General features: G+C 38.5%; 1 protein-coding gene across 2 annotated transcripts in view; it reads right to left on the reverse strand.

Moving 5' to 3' along the window:
- The window catches only part of IFT54 (intraflagellar transport 54), a 55301-nt gene that overhangs the window by 3269 nt on the left and 38086 nt on the right, over positions 1-13946 (reverse strand). For both annotated transcript variants that reach the window (XM_087716583.1, XM_087716584.1), the window contains exons 11-14: positions 13670-13784; positions 6501-6537; positions 3880-3953; positions 1125-1348 (exon numbers count right to left, since the gene is read on the reverse strand). In XM_087716583.1, the coding sequence (XP_087572709.1) occupies positions 1125-1348; positions 3880-3953; positions 6501-6537; positions 13670-13784 (450 nt within the window). The remainder of the gene's footprint in view (positions 1-1124; positions 1349-3879; positions 3954-6500; positions 6538-13669; positions 13785-13946) is intronic.

Below are 13946 nucleotides of genomic sequence, written 5' to 3' on the forward strand. Positions count from 1 at the left end.
GTAAAGGAGAAAAGAAAGTCATCAAGATTGAACTGAAACAAGAGTTTAAGCAAGTATTCTGAAGTATTTTCTACTAGACTGTAAAATGAAGGAGATTCATCTTACAAAGCTGATGGATAAATGGATCAATAATATTTTGTCTTATACAATTTGTGTCATAACAAAGGTCACTAACAAGTAACAATATAAAGGTATTCTTTACCATTATTCTTTACAAGTAATAATAACATGCTTCACATGTTTAATTCTTTTCAATTAATTCTCAGTATCAAATAGTTTGTATGATAATTGTGTGTGTGTGTGTGTGTGCCGCAGGCACATGTGGACAAATGTATGTATGTATGCTTGATTTCGGGAGTCTGCCTGGACAAATCCATTTAGTTTTCTTGGCAGCATTTGCTCAGAGTGAGTGACTGGCTAGCATCATGCCTAAGGCAGGACTAGAACTCAATAATATCCTGGTATCTGGCCTGGTGCCTTTATCCATTACAGAAAACTAGGTCTTAGTAGTTAGTGCTAGATTACAGTTAATTCAATAGTATGTTGGATGACAGACCATCAATGCTTAAATGTAGTACTTATTTTATCATCCCTTCCTATAATAGTTACAGAATTAATAACTAACATTTTGCCGCAAGAAAACAACTACATCCTTCATTAATAATAAAGTAACAGGAATATTGTAGAGAATATGTCTTCAACTTTAAATGGAAATTGCAGATAAGGCTGGAAGGCTATCTGGCTCAAACTGCAGGTAGGCCTGGGATGGGAGAGCACTACTGCATTTATTAATTTTGCCTGCTGCAAAGTTGAATTGTGGGAGGCAAGCAGTTTCGTTAATGTTCAACCTGGTACTGTGCTTTCTTTCTAGAAACAGAAGAACCCACATACTTGCGTTTACTTATAGATAGATCTGGTAGCTTGAAAGAGAATATTCTTTCCCACATACAAAACACTTTCTACAAAAGTGTTAGATCTCTTCTAGTCTGCCCTCTTCCTCAGTTTTGCACATCCAGTTAAAGAAACAGATCCAATTCAGATTTATTTTGTAGATAAAATACTATGGATCTTTGGATTAATCTAATCTTTTATTGCAATTGTTCAAATTTTTAAAAGATTCTTACCCTTGTTCCTTCCTCAGGGTCTCTTCAAGTTCTTTATTTTCATTCTGCCATGTCTGAAGCTCATTTTTCATGGCATCTACATCTTCTTGAATATAGTCCATTATTTTACCAAGAGGAAGAGCACTCCGACAAAGGGCCTGAATAGAGCCACGAAATTTCTCTATTTCTTTAGTTACTAAATCTTTTTCCTTTCTCTTTGCTGCTTCTGACAAAAGTGGCTTCTCCTAAGAGTTTTTAAAAAGTTCAGATATCAATCAATGGGAAAAATAAAGTAACAGGACTGAAAGAATGTGTTTTAGAAGCCTCAGTGAAGTAGTGCTCATTCATGAAGAGACATGGAATATAAATCAAGTAAATAATATCAAATGCAGAGAAATAAAATGATATGCTTACTTTAGCAAAAGGTATGTCATTGGATAATACAATAATCAAACATTTTTAATATATCCCTCCAGACCTTATGAAGTACAGTCCAATTGGCCATCACTTATTTGGAAAGCAAATCAAGTATTTCATGTCAACAATTCATCTTCCTCCATTTTCCAGACTTTTTTCATGGCCAATTGTATGCAAAAGATCTGAGCCCCTAGGTCCATTTTGAAGAGTTTGGAAATTTTTAATTTTTAAATGAATTAGTCATGCAAAGAAACATAGTCATGGAAAAAGAGACTGATGTTATTGTCATTTGCAAAATATGTTCCATGTAGGCACTCATGCTCATAGAAGACCCAAATTACACATGTATCTAATGTAAACTAAATGAACTACTTGAAGAAAGAGTAAAAAATGTAGAAGCAACTCTAGCCACTCTGAGGTTCAACCTACAAAACAAGAAATTCCAATCAAAAGAAGAAAACTGTATCCAAACTGAACATGATACAGAAACAACTACCAGAAGAAATAAACCTGTAAATGAACCTGTACAAATGAAACAGCCCAATGAAAACTGCCACCCACAGAAGATATAAAAGAAACATGACAGCTTGGGCAAGGAATTTTGACTACAGCATTCAATTAGGGGATTGGGAACAATTGTGGACAAAATTACAAATTAACAATGTTGGCCTCATACAAAGAAAATTTATATAAAATGTTTTACCATTGGCATCTACTACCAGCAAGATTGGCAAAAATTTACCCAAATTTGAGCCCCCGATGCTGGAAATGTAAATAGGAGCATGGTTCATACTTCCATATGTGGTGGACATGTCTGTAAGTGAGGAAATATTGAAGCCCCCCATTCAATTCTGGAGCCGACCGGAAGTCTGGTTTCCCCACCATAGAGTCTCTTCCTAGCATGGTGTCCTTTTTCCTCTACCTGTCCTAACCGAAAGCCCTATCAATTGTGGAGCTGACCGGAAAACCTGCCCCTTGTCATAGAGTCTCCCCCGGTGCACCCTGCATCTCCTCCCCAAACTGGAAGCGCCTCTCAAAATTGGGGTGCTGACTCACTATAGGGAACCACAGCAGAGGGATGGAAGAGCCACATGCTGCTCCAGAGCTGTGAGTTGCTGACCCGATATAGAAGATTGTGGAAAGTTCTGAACAACTCTCTTTTGAGAAGGAGCCAGAGAATGATAGAATATGAAAATGCTACAAAATAAGCAAAATAATATGAAGAAGTTATAGATATTAATGTTGACTGAGCCATGGTGGCACAGTGGTTAGAATGCAGTACTGTGGGCTAATCCTGCTGACTGCCGGCTGCCAGCACTTCGATTCTCACATGCTCAAGGTTGACTCAGATTTCCATCCTTCTGAGGTCAGTAAAATGAGGCCCCAGATTGTTGGGGGCAATATGCTGACTCTGTAAACCATTGCTATTGATTGAGTCCCTTTAATCAGCATCAATCAAGACTGGAAGGTAGGGAAAGAGAAAAATTATCAATTCTCCTATATTTTTGAAAATCTTGCCACAGATGTGCCATAGATATTAAAATTATTTACAAAAACTATAAGGCATTTAAAATTGACCAATCAAAACCACAGAATAAATAAGAGGGGGGAAATACAAGATAGACTGTACATAAAAATAGTATGAAATAAGAGACATAAGAGAATTAAATGTATATAAAGGATGTTATATATGGAATTAATAGAAAATATACACAAAAACAAAGTATGTGTGTTATGTATATATGTATGTATGTATGTATGTATGTATGTATGTATGTATCTATCTATCTATCTATCTATCTATCTATCTATCTATCTAGATTTACATGTACAGACAAAAGTAATCCAATAGATATGTAAAAGATGCAAAATGTGTTGCAAAGATATGAATAATAATAAATAATAATAATAAAATTGACCAATTAAATACTGAAAAAAACATATTGTCAGTCAGAGTGCCTATAATCTCCTGCTAACCTCCATTTTTGATTCAACTTAATTCAACTCCAAGATTCAAAAGGGCCTCAAACTCTAGTCAGGTCAAGTCAATGAATTTTCTCTTTAGAGAAGAATTATAGACAACATTTAAATCATTAAACCATTAAACCTTCCTTCCTCTCTTCCTTCCTTCCATTTGTTCATTAGATTTTTGAACTGCCTAGTTCTCTTAGAGGGACTTTGGGTGGCATACACCAAAGTATTAAAATAAATGCTGTTGAAACAATACTTTCATTGGTTATATATCAATGATAACCACTACTTTAATATTAAAAAAAGATGATTAGATTTGCGATACCAATGAAGAGTAAGAGGTAAAAAATTGCCATAATCAATTTTTTGAAGTTTATTTGCAAGTTACCTTTTCAGCAGATTTTTGCAACTGTGACAATTCATAATCCTTCTTTGTTTCCAATATTCTTTGGACAAGGCTACCTATTGAAAATGAGTAATATTAATATAGTATTTTATAAAAAGAAGAAAAGCAAATTGATTTAATTTTTTTTCACTGAAATAAGATATTTTGTCCTAAAATTATTTCAATACGTCCTACAGAAGTACATGAAAATAATTTATAGATGGTATACTATTCCTCTACAATAACCACAGAAATTTTTATCTTTTCTGGGCTGTGATGGTAAGATAGCAATTCTTTGAGGATACTATTATTTGATTTCCACCATTCACTCAATTATCCCTGCTAGTGATTTTAAACATATAAAATTGTATACATGTTGTATAGAAATTATATTGATGCAATATACAATTTATTCCATTCCCATGTTAATAATCATGTTTGTAATCTGATAATACTGATACATTAAAATGCTGTTTCCAAAGGGCATTTAAAATATGGGGAAATACTTGGATTAAAAAATTAATGTGAAAGAGTGCTTTATAAAATCTTATAAAAAGGGTAAATATTCAATATAAACTACTAGCTATTTTAACAGATTTTTATCTGGACACATCATTGTGAATGCAAACACTGAATATCTTACATTTCCCAAAAAGGATTTACAGCAGACAGACTTTAAAATCTAATTATTTTTTAATTTTATTTAGATTTCATCTTTAAATTTATTTTGTTTAGTTTTTAATCTGATATTTTATTTCAATTAAAAGCAGTATGTCTATCAACATCTATATTTCTTTCATAAAGAAAATATTTGTATGAAGGGTCCTTGGCACTTTGAGCTTGATTGTTTTCTTGCAGATTTTTCATTATGCAAACTAGGTAAGGACATCAATGCTTCAAAGGAGTGAGGTTTGCTTTCAATTTATATTCTAATAGTTTGCTGTTATGATTCCAAGTAATGCACCCATCGCAAACAGGACTCTGAGGCAAGCTGGTTCCTCAAAGAAGAGTTTTATTAGGGGATATCATTTTGGCACAAACTGGTGGAAAGCCAATTCTGAAGGTTCCTGTGCTTTCCACCACATTAAAAGTAAATGTTTCCTGTTTTCTCAAAACAATAACTCACACTGTCTATGTTACCTAATTTGGGTAATGAAACATCTGCAAGAAGACAACCAAGCTTAGAGAGCACCAAGAACCCCTCATATTTATCTCAATTACACTTAAAATAGAATATTCATTTGGAATCTTTTTTCATTCATTTATATAATTTTATACCATCTCAATCAGCTCTAGGTTGTTAACAATAAAACATTAAAATTGAAAATCCATAAAAGAAATCAAATATCATCAAAACTGTATAAAATAATGAAAAATGGCCACTCAGTCTAATACCCACTAAAGGCATGTTTTTTGGGAGGCTTTTCAGAAAATTCCCCAAGGGGGGATTCTTATCCCTGGGGACTGTGCATTCTATAATGTTGGGTGAATTACAGTCAAGAGTCATTTCTTTCACCTTTCATGATGGGACCTTGAGCAAACCTTCTGTCATAATTTCATTTAACATAGTGAACCATTATTGTCTTTGTTAGAAAAAGTACAGAAAATCCCGAGGATAATCAGCCTTTGAAAGGAATGAGTTAATGTTCTAATTAATGAGATGACAAAAAGGTGTGACCTTATACATGTTGATTGAAACAATTAGTGTCTGTTATATACAAACAGGATTGTTTCAATCAAAAAAGAGTTCTCTGAACCTGTCAACGCTCGTAAAGCTGAAAAATGCCATTGCAATGACTCTTTCCTTTACTGACCCTATGGGCAAACCAAAAGTTCAGGAACAGACTTCCAGTTTGGCCATAGGGCCGGTTTTTGTCCTCCAGAGCCTTCAGGAGGCTTCCCTAAGGTCCCGAAGGCCCTAAGGTCAAACCAGAAGTCAATTCCCAAAAAACAGCCTTAAAAGAAGGCCAAAGTTAGCTGGCCAGTGCGCGCATGCATCTGGAGCTGACAGGGGAATGCCTCACATGCCCTAACAAATAGCTCTGCGTGCCACGCATGGCATGCCATCATGGCTCTAGAACTAAAGCAGCCTTCTGACCAATTGCTTTAAAAAAAGGCATGAATAGCCTTTGGGGGGGCTTGCAGAGTATTCGGGGGGGGGGGGGGAATGAGCTGGAAACAGCCCATTTTTTGCAAAAACAATTGCATGCATAGACCTAAGGAAGCTTATTGAGTGCTGCTGGGGGCAAAAACCGGTCCGTTTTTTGCTCATTTCTGCCCTCCCCAGCCGCCAGGAGCTCTCTGAAAGCCCCCATAAAGGTATTAATAGCCATTTTGGTGAAGGGGGCAGGGCTTCAGGAGGCAAAAAATGCTGTATTCGATGTATAAGACGCACCCAGATTTTCAACCTCTTTTTTGAGGAAAAAAGGTGTGTCTTATACTCCGAAAAAAAATGGTAGTTAAATAATAGAAAGAGGTGAACAAAAAACTAAATATCTAAGGAACTTTATCAAAAGTAGGAAAATGCAGAGCTAAAGAAAATATGACTTTCAACTAAGTCAGTTCTGTTTTCTGAAATTTAGCTATATAATGGATTAATAAATATTATTGAACAAAACACTTACCATGTTTCTCATCTCCTTCAAGCTCTACAGTTGCCTCCTAAATTAGATAAACAGAAAGGTTTCTGAATTACAGAAAAAAAGTTTCTATTATTGTGATCAACAGATTGCAGTGTTTTAATACTTGGAACTTGGAATATTTCAGAAAGAGTAATACTTGGAACTAACTACCTCTCTCTTACCCTAAGAACATAATAAACATCAATTTATTCTAACAAGATTTGAAGGAATTATTCATATTTTAGGCTCTTAAGAGGTGTCCAAATTGTTAAAGGTTCAATGAGTTCATTCAACAGGTAAAATCCAAAAGTATTTAATTGCAGAAAATAATTTTACCTAACTATTCTCATTATAAACTTTTCATAACAGATTTTAAGATTGTGCTGGAAATCACTTCATCTTCTGTTTCATAAATAACAATTTCTTTCAGATGTGCATATACGGATATACATATACTTTTCATTTTTTCATACATAATTTTCTGTTATATTTATATACCAAAAATGCACCAATAAAAACAAAATAACAGAAACTAATGAAATAATAATGCTTATATGATTTGGCAATAAATTAGGTCAGTAATAATAACTGAATAAAGAATTACCATATTTTTTGGAGTATAAGATGCACCTTTTTTCCTCAAAAAAGAGGCTGAAAATCTGAGTGTGTCTTATACACTGAATACAGCTTTTTTTGCCTCCCGAAACCCCACCCCTTCACCAAAATGGCCGTGCATAGCTCATGAAGCTTTCAGAAAGCTCCTGGGGGCTGGGGAGGGTAGAAATGAGCAAAAAATTGGGTATTTTTGCTCAATTCCCCCCCCTCCGCCCTCTGGAGCACTCTATAAGCTTCCTAAAGGCTATCCATGTCCATTTTTTGATTAAAAAACCAAGCAGATTGCCCAGGTAACGGCTTATCGGGACATCCTGAACCGAATCTCTGAGTGGTTCTGAATAGCAATAAAAGTAGATGGCAGATCGCACACTAACAACATGAGAAAGCCACTGGACACAAAAAAGAAAAGTCAACCCGACCTGAAACTGCCCAGCCGATGGGGACCCACAACAACACAACAGGCCCTGAGACCAGCCCCCTCTCGACATCTGCTAAAATGCTACAGATGTGAGGAGTGGGCCACATGACATCTGTGTGCCTGACACCAACCCCGATGCCAAGGCCAGAGTCACCACTCAGGGCATGACTGGAACACGGCCCCAAACAGACCACCAGAGTGTCCTGGAATGCCCTCCAGGCTGCAGAAGTCCCTCCCCACCCAGACAAAGGGGGGAGAACCCCAGGCAATGATGACCAGTCACCAGAATCCTATGACAGTGATGATGAGGGGAAAAATGACACAATGGTGAGAGGACAGTTCCCCCTTTCGTTTTCCCAATATGCCTCACAGCCCCCAAAATGGAAAGCCAGTGGACTTTTCAAACCCTAATAGACTCAGGCTGCACTAGGATGCTTGATCAACCTGACCACAGTCCTGAAACTAGGAATCAGAGCAAAAAGAATGGCCCACCCAATCCAGTTCGAACAGGTTGATGGGTTCCTAATGGGGGGAGCCTATGCCACCCACCTGACCAAACCAGTGAGACTAGAGCTAGTGGATCACTGGGAAGTAATTTGATTCATAATAGCCCCCAAAATGATAGATGCAGTCATACTGGGACTCTCCTGGCTAGACAAGTGGGCACCAACGATCTGGTGGCAAGGGAGTACCCACAGACTTAGGATAGAAAAGGGGCCCCAACCCCTTTCACACCAGCAAACAGAAACACCACCAAGCAGGGAACCCCACAAAGAGCCCACCAGAACTGGCAGCCACATCCAACAAAACCCCAGAGATTGTACAGATGTCAGGAGAGTATCAGGACCTTGCAGAAGTATTCAGCAAGACTGTGATACTTTGCCCTCCTACCCCACTGTGAGGCAGACTGCCCCATCGAAATTATCCCGGGGCAAAACTACCCATGCCCACACTGTATGCCATGACGCCCTGGGAAATGCAAGAAAAGTGCAAATGCATAGACAAAAAACTAGCACAAGGGTCTATTGAGTCAGCCAAGCCACAGGTCGCGGCACCAGTCTCTTCAAAGTAAAAAAAGTGGAACTATGAGACTCTGTGTGGACTTGAGGGATAAATGCTGTGTGCATACACAACCAATACCCTCTCTCCCTCAGGAAGGACATGCTATCTCACCTGGCCAAGGGAAAAGTCTTCACCAAACTAGACTTCAGAGAAGCATACTACCGAGTATGCATCAGGGAAGGAGATGAGTGGAAAACAGCGTTCAACTATCCCCTAGGGAGCTTCCAATTCAAAGTGATGTCTTTCGGACTGCAAGGAATCCCAGCGGTGTTCATGCAGTTAATAAACAAGGTGCTATATGAGCACCTGTACAAGGGGGTCCTTGTCTCCCCCGCCGTCCTAGCCTGGAAACCTCCTAGCACCTGCTGACAGCTGTAAAGCTTCCTAGGGCTCACGAACTTCTACAGACAATTCATCCCCTCCTTCGTGAAGATTGCCAAACCCATGACAGACCTAAAGACAGGTAGCCCAGGAACAAAACCTCACCCCGGACAACCTCTACAATGGAACATAACCTGCCAGAAGCATTTGAAACATTAAAAGAACTGTTTGCAAAGGAACTGGTGCTGAAGCATCCTGACCCCGAGCAAGCCTTTGTTAACCAAGCAGACGCCAACAGTGTGGCAGTGGGAGCAGTGCTACTCCAAAGAAACAGCCAAGGAAACCTACAGCCCTGTGCCTACACTTCCCACAAGCTCACAGACACAGAGAGACAATGGGCAGCATTGGGAAAAGGAGACTCTCATGGTGAGATGGGCACTGCTAACCTGGCGACACCTGCTGGAAGGGAGCCAAAAACTGTTCAAAGTCTGGACTGATCACAAAAATCTGGAGTCTCTGAGGACCCCATGGAAACTATCACCCAAACAAATTTGATGGGCTAAAATACTTCCACCGTTTCGACTTTGTACTAAAGCACATTCCAGGGGGGATGGACTTTGTAGCTGATGCCCTCTCCCGCATGCCTCAGTATGAATGCGAATGGGAGGATGTAGTGGATGCCATCATTCCCTCTACTCAAACCACTGCCCAAGTGAACACCAGGCAGCAACAGCATGACCGGCAAGACCAACCCGCAAGCGACCTAATCACGAGGCTCAAAACCGAACTGCTAGCAGATCTCTGGTTCAAAAACAACCAACACATCTTGACATAGCGAGATGACTTCATATGGAAGGGGATAAAACTCTATGTCCCAGAATCCCTACGCACCCTAATTCTCCAGAGGAGCCATGACGCCAAACCAGCAGGCCACTTTGAATTCCTAAAGACTTTATACTTAGCCCAGAGGCAGTTCTGGTGATGTGGATAGTTACAAGAAAATTTGCATCATCTGCGCCACAATGAAGAGATGACTGGGAAAACCCCCTGGACTGCTGCAACTAGTAGCAGAGCCAACAAGGCCATGGGAGATCGCAATGGACTTTATAGTAAGGATATTGCCAAAAAGTGGGGCAGGGAGAGGTGATTTAGACTATTCTCCAAACAGGCCCACTTCATGCCCTGCAGCGGTCTTCCCTCAGCTCACTAGCTGGCCAAACTGTTCCTGAAGCACATCTACCACCTGCATGAGTAACTTGAAGAATTATCTCAGACAGAGGTGTCCAGTTCTGGACGGATTTCAACGGTCCTTTGGGTCACTCCAGGGACTTTTCACCCAAGCACCAATGGGGGGGGGGAGAGAGACTGAACGCCATGATAGAGCAGTACCAATTGGGCAGACCTTCTGTCTTTTGCTGAGGTCACATACAATAATGCTATTCACAGTAGCATGGGTCTAACACCATTCAAAGTAGTGAGCAGCATGGACTTCATCCCAATGCCTGAGTATCCTAGGGATCCCCCCTCGTCAGTCAGCTTGACTGATTGGATGTCAATGTAAAAGCAACCTGGGAGAATGTCAAAAAAGCGCTGGCTAAAGCGGTGAAAATCTATAAGAAACAGGCAGATAAACACCAAGCTCCACAACAGCCATTCCAGATGGGAGAAAAGGCCTACCTCTCCACAAAATATTTGAGGTTAAAACTCCCTAGTAGAAAACTGGGGCCAAAGTTTATGGGACCTTTCCTCATAGTAAAGATCATCAACCCAGCCACAGTGCAACTGAAACTGCCCCAACTGCTAGGGAAGATACATCCAGTATTCCATGGTAGATTCTTAAAGCCTGTGGTCGGATCAACTCTGAGACCACTATCCTGGGAGCCCCCAGACGCTGTGTTCATAGGGGGCCAAACCCATTATAAGGTGCAATGAATCCTTGATTGGATTCCAATACTTAATCAAGTGGAAGGGCAACCCCTTGTCAGAGGCATCTTGGCTAAGAGTAGAAATATCCAGGTTGATTGGCTTATAGCAAAATTCCATGCAGAAAATCCAAACAAACCTGGGGGGGTAGGGGTGGTGGGACACAGCCTTAAATCCTATACCTATACTCAAATTGTTTTTGCTTTGCACAGGTTGCTTTCGGAAAGTGAGGGGAGCTAAATGTCAACTCATAAAGCATCAACATATTGCCATGGTGAGAGGAAAGGGGGGGGAGCACATTCCACGCATACTTTTGGCTAGTCAGATCTCAGATTACTACAGCAGGCTTGTGAGGCATGCACCTCATTGGGAAATGTGATTTATGACACAGACTGAGGGAGGGAAGGGGTAAAATTCAACCATAATTAATTAGGGCATCTTTCAAAAATCTGACACAGACTCAAAAGTGAGTCTCCAAAGAGAGGGGCAGAAGCTCTCCTACCAAGACGTAGCAGCAATTTAGCAGTGGGAGCAGTTGATACCAGAGGACAGATACTGATAGACTAAGAGAAAATGGAGAGAGGAGAAACTTTGGATTATCGTTTAAAAAGACTTTTAGGGATATATGAGACTCTTTTGGATTGCGACTGCAACGGAACATAGAACTTTGTAGGAAAATCTTAACAGCTGTGGACTAGAGACTGTGCCAAATAGTGTGAGATGGCAATCTAGAGGCAAGAAGATGAACAGCTACTGATGCAATATCTAGAATAACATATAGAGAAACACTTATTAATAACTGCAAAACATTGATTGTAAATATTCTACCTATAGGGGACTATTTTATATCATTTTATATATAGACTATAGCAGTGCATATACACTTATATTATACAAATTTATATTTAAGCTTATATTTATATGCATATATACTTATATATTTATTTATACCACTGCCTATTTATTCATATGAAAATATAACCATAATACTGATAATAAATATAGCACTACTGGATTAGTATTATATAATATTATTTAGTATTGAATATTACACTGTGCATAAATTTGGAGAATTGTCTACAGGAAAGGTGGTAAGTATTAAAAGTGGATAGTAGTTTATATATGCTATTGTCAAAGAATATTTTTCAGGTTGTGAAAATGACAAGCACAACAACCATCACAAAAATAGGAAAGAAGACAGCATCAAATCCATCACCCACATTATCTCCATTAGGCCAACGCTCAATAGATAGTATGCTTAATGTGGAGAAATCTGGTTCCACACTAAACATGCAGATTATGCAGATGAACCGCCTCATGATTCAGGAAACCATGACAAAAACCCAAGAGTCGATTGCAAGAAATCACAAGGACATAAAAATTGATATATGAAGGGGGGCATCTGAAAATTGGATGACAAAAAAGGGGCAATATAATGGAAAAATCCAAGAATGAACAGAAAGTACAAATGGTGGAAACAAAAGCAGAACAAACACAAAAGAAATTATAAACAACGGAACAGAAACTTAGTGCAGCAAATAGGAATCTGGAAGAGGCAATCATACATTTAGAAATGGAAAAAGCAGCCTTCCTCTTGAGGTTTCAAAATATAGTGGAAAACAAGGAAGAAGACATACTAAAGATTATGACAGAACTATTAGCAGACACCCTACAGAAAAATAAGCATGAGATCCAAGGGGACATTGATGAGTTATACATACAAATTATGCGAGACAGCATAAATTACCAAGGAAGGTCCACCAGAAAAACAATGAGGGGTGAAATATATAAGAGGACAAGGGATGAACCAATGATTTATAAATGAAGATAAATTCAAACTCTAAAACAAATCCCAAGAAGGTTTAGGGAACAGATAATACATTATCAATTCTTAACTACCCAACTGATCAAGTACAATGTGATGTTTAGATGCTCATCCCAGAAGGTGGTTTTGCTGACATCTGCTGTGGGCTATTAAGGAAGGTGGGTGCTTTCTCCCTCTAAGAAAACCTGTTCTCCATTTCTCATCCAGGGAAATATATTCTTCTTTTTTAATATTTCTCAAAATATTTCATTCTTTTAGAAGAGGGGTAGATGCTATCTTTCTACAATTGGGGCTATATTACTATGCCAATATTATCATGAGAGTAAACTATAAATTGGAAGAAGGATCTACTTATTATCAGTGAGCAATCATGTGCCTTGGCCACTCCAAAGCAATGCAAGAGACTCCTGTCCCAAATGTGCTTTTTCAAGAGACAACTGGACTTTCTGGAAACCAAGAAACAGATGGTTTAGGTTTCCATGACAGCTGTGACTCATTGGTCTTCAGTGTGTATTCCCCCATTTCTAATCTAATAACTGGTATTTAGGGCAGCTTTTTGCAAGCAAAAAAAGCTTTTTGTATTTTTGTACAGGTAATCCTTGACTTACAACAGTTTATTTAGTGACCATTCAAAGTTACAATGGCACTGAAAAAAGTGACTTATGACTATTTTTCACACTTGCGACCATTGCACCCAGTCACATGACCACCCAGCCAGTCATTAGGACAGAGAACCAATTGTTAAAAAATTTTCACACTGTGTAACTTCCACATTTTTCTACCCTGAGTGCTTAAGATTATGTATATACACCATTCTAAAGGTAACTGCAAATCTTCTTAGATTAACTAAGATTGGAAAATGTCTCCATCTGTAGTCTAGTTTTGAACTTTCAACAACTAGACATAAAATGGAAACTAACCTACTGAAATCCCATGAAAAAATAAGAGCAAAACAGTTAACTACATGTTAACGTTTTCATATTTAAATAAGAAAGCACATAAACTAACCATTTTCAGTTCTGTTATTTCAGGTAGCTGCTGTTCTGCTTTCACTATAAACTGGTCATCCTCTTCTTCTTCTTTATCTATAATAACGTTTGATACCATTTTGGCACTGCCATTTCTATAAGAAAATAAGAACAGAGCAATAATTCAGATATTGTCACAAATAACCATTTTAAGGTAGAACATGAACATTTTCAAACCAAACTCTATCTAAAAAGCTGTAAAATTCAAGGGACACAACCTCATAAAGTGGAAATTTGAGGGAAATTCAAAACATACT

Source organism: Thamnophis sirtalis, unplaced genomic scaffold (genome assembly GCF_051295495.1).
Source record: "Thamnophis sirtalis isolate CommonGarterSnake01/CBP01778 unplaced genomic scaffold, rThaSir2_p1.2 scaffold_5, whole genome shotgun sequence".
NCBI classification, from domain to species: Eukaryota; Metazoa; Chordata; class Lepidosauria; order Squamata; family Natricidae; genus Thamnophis; species Thamnophis sirtalis.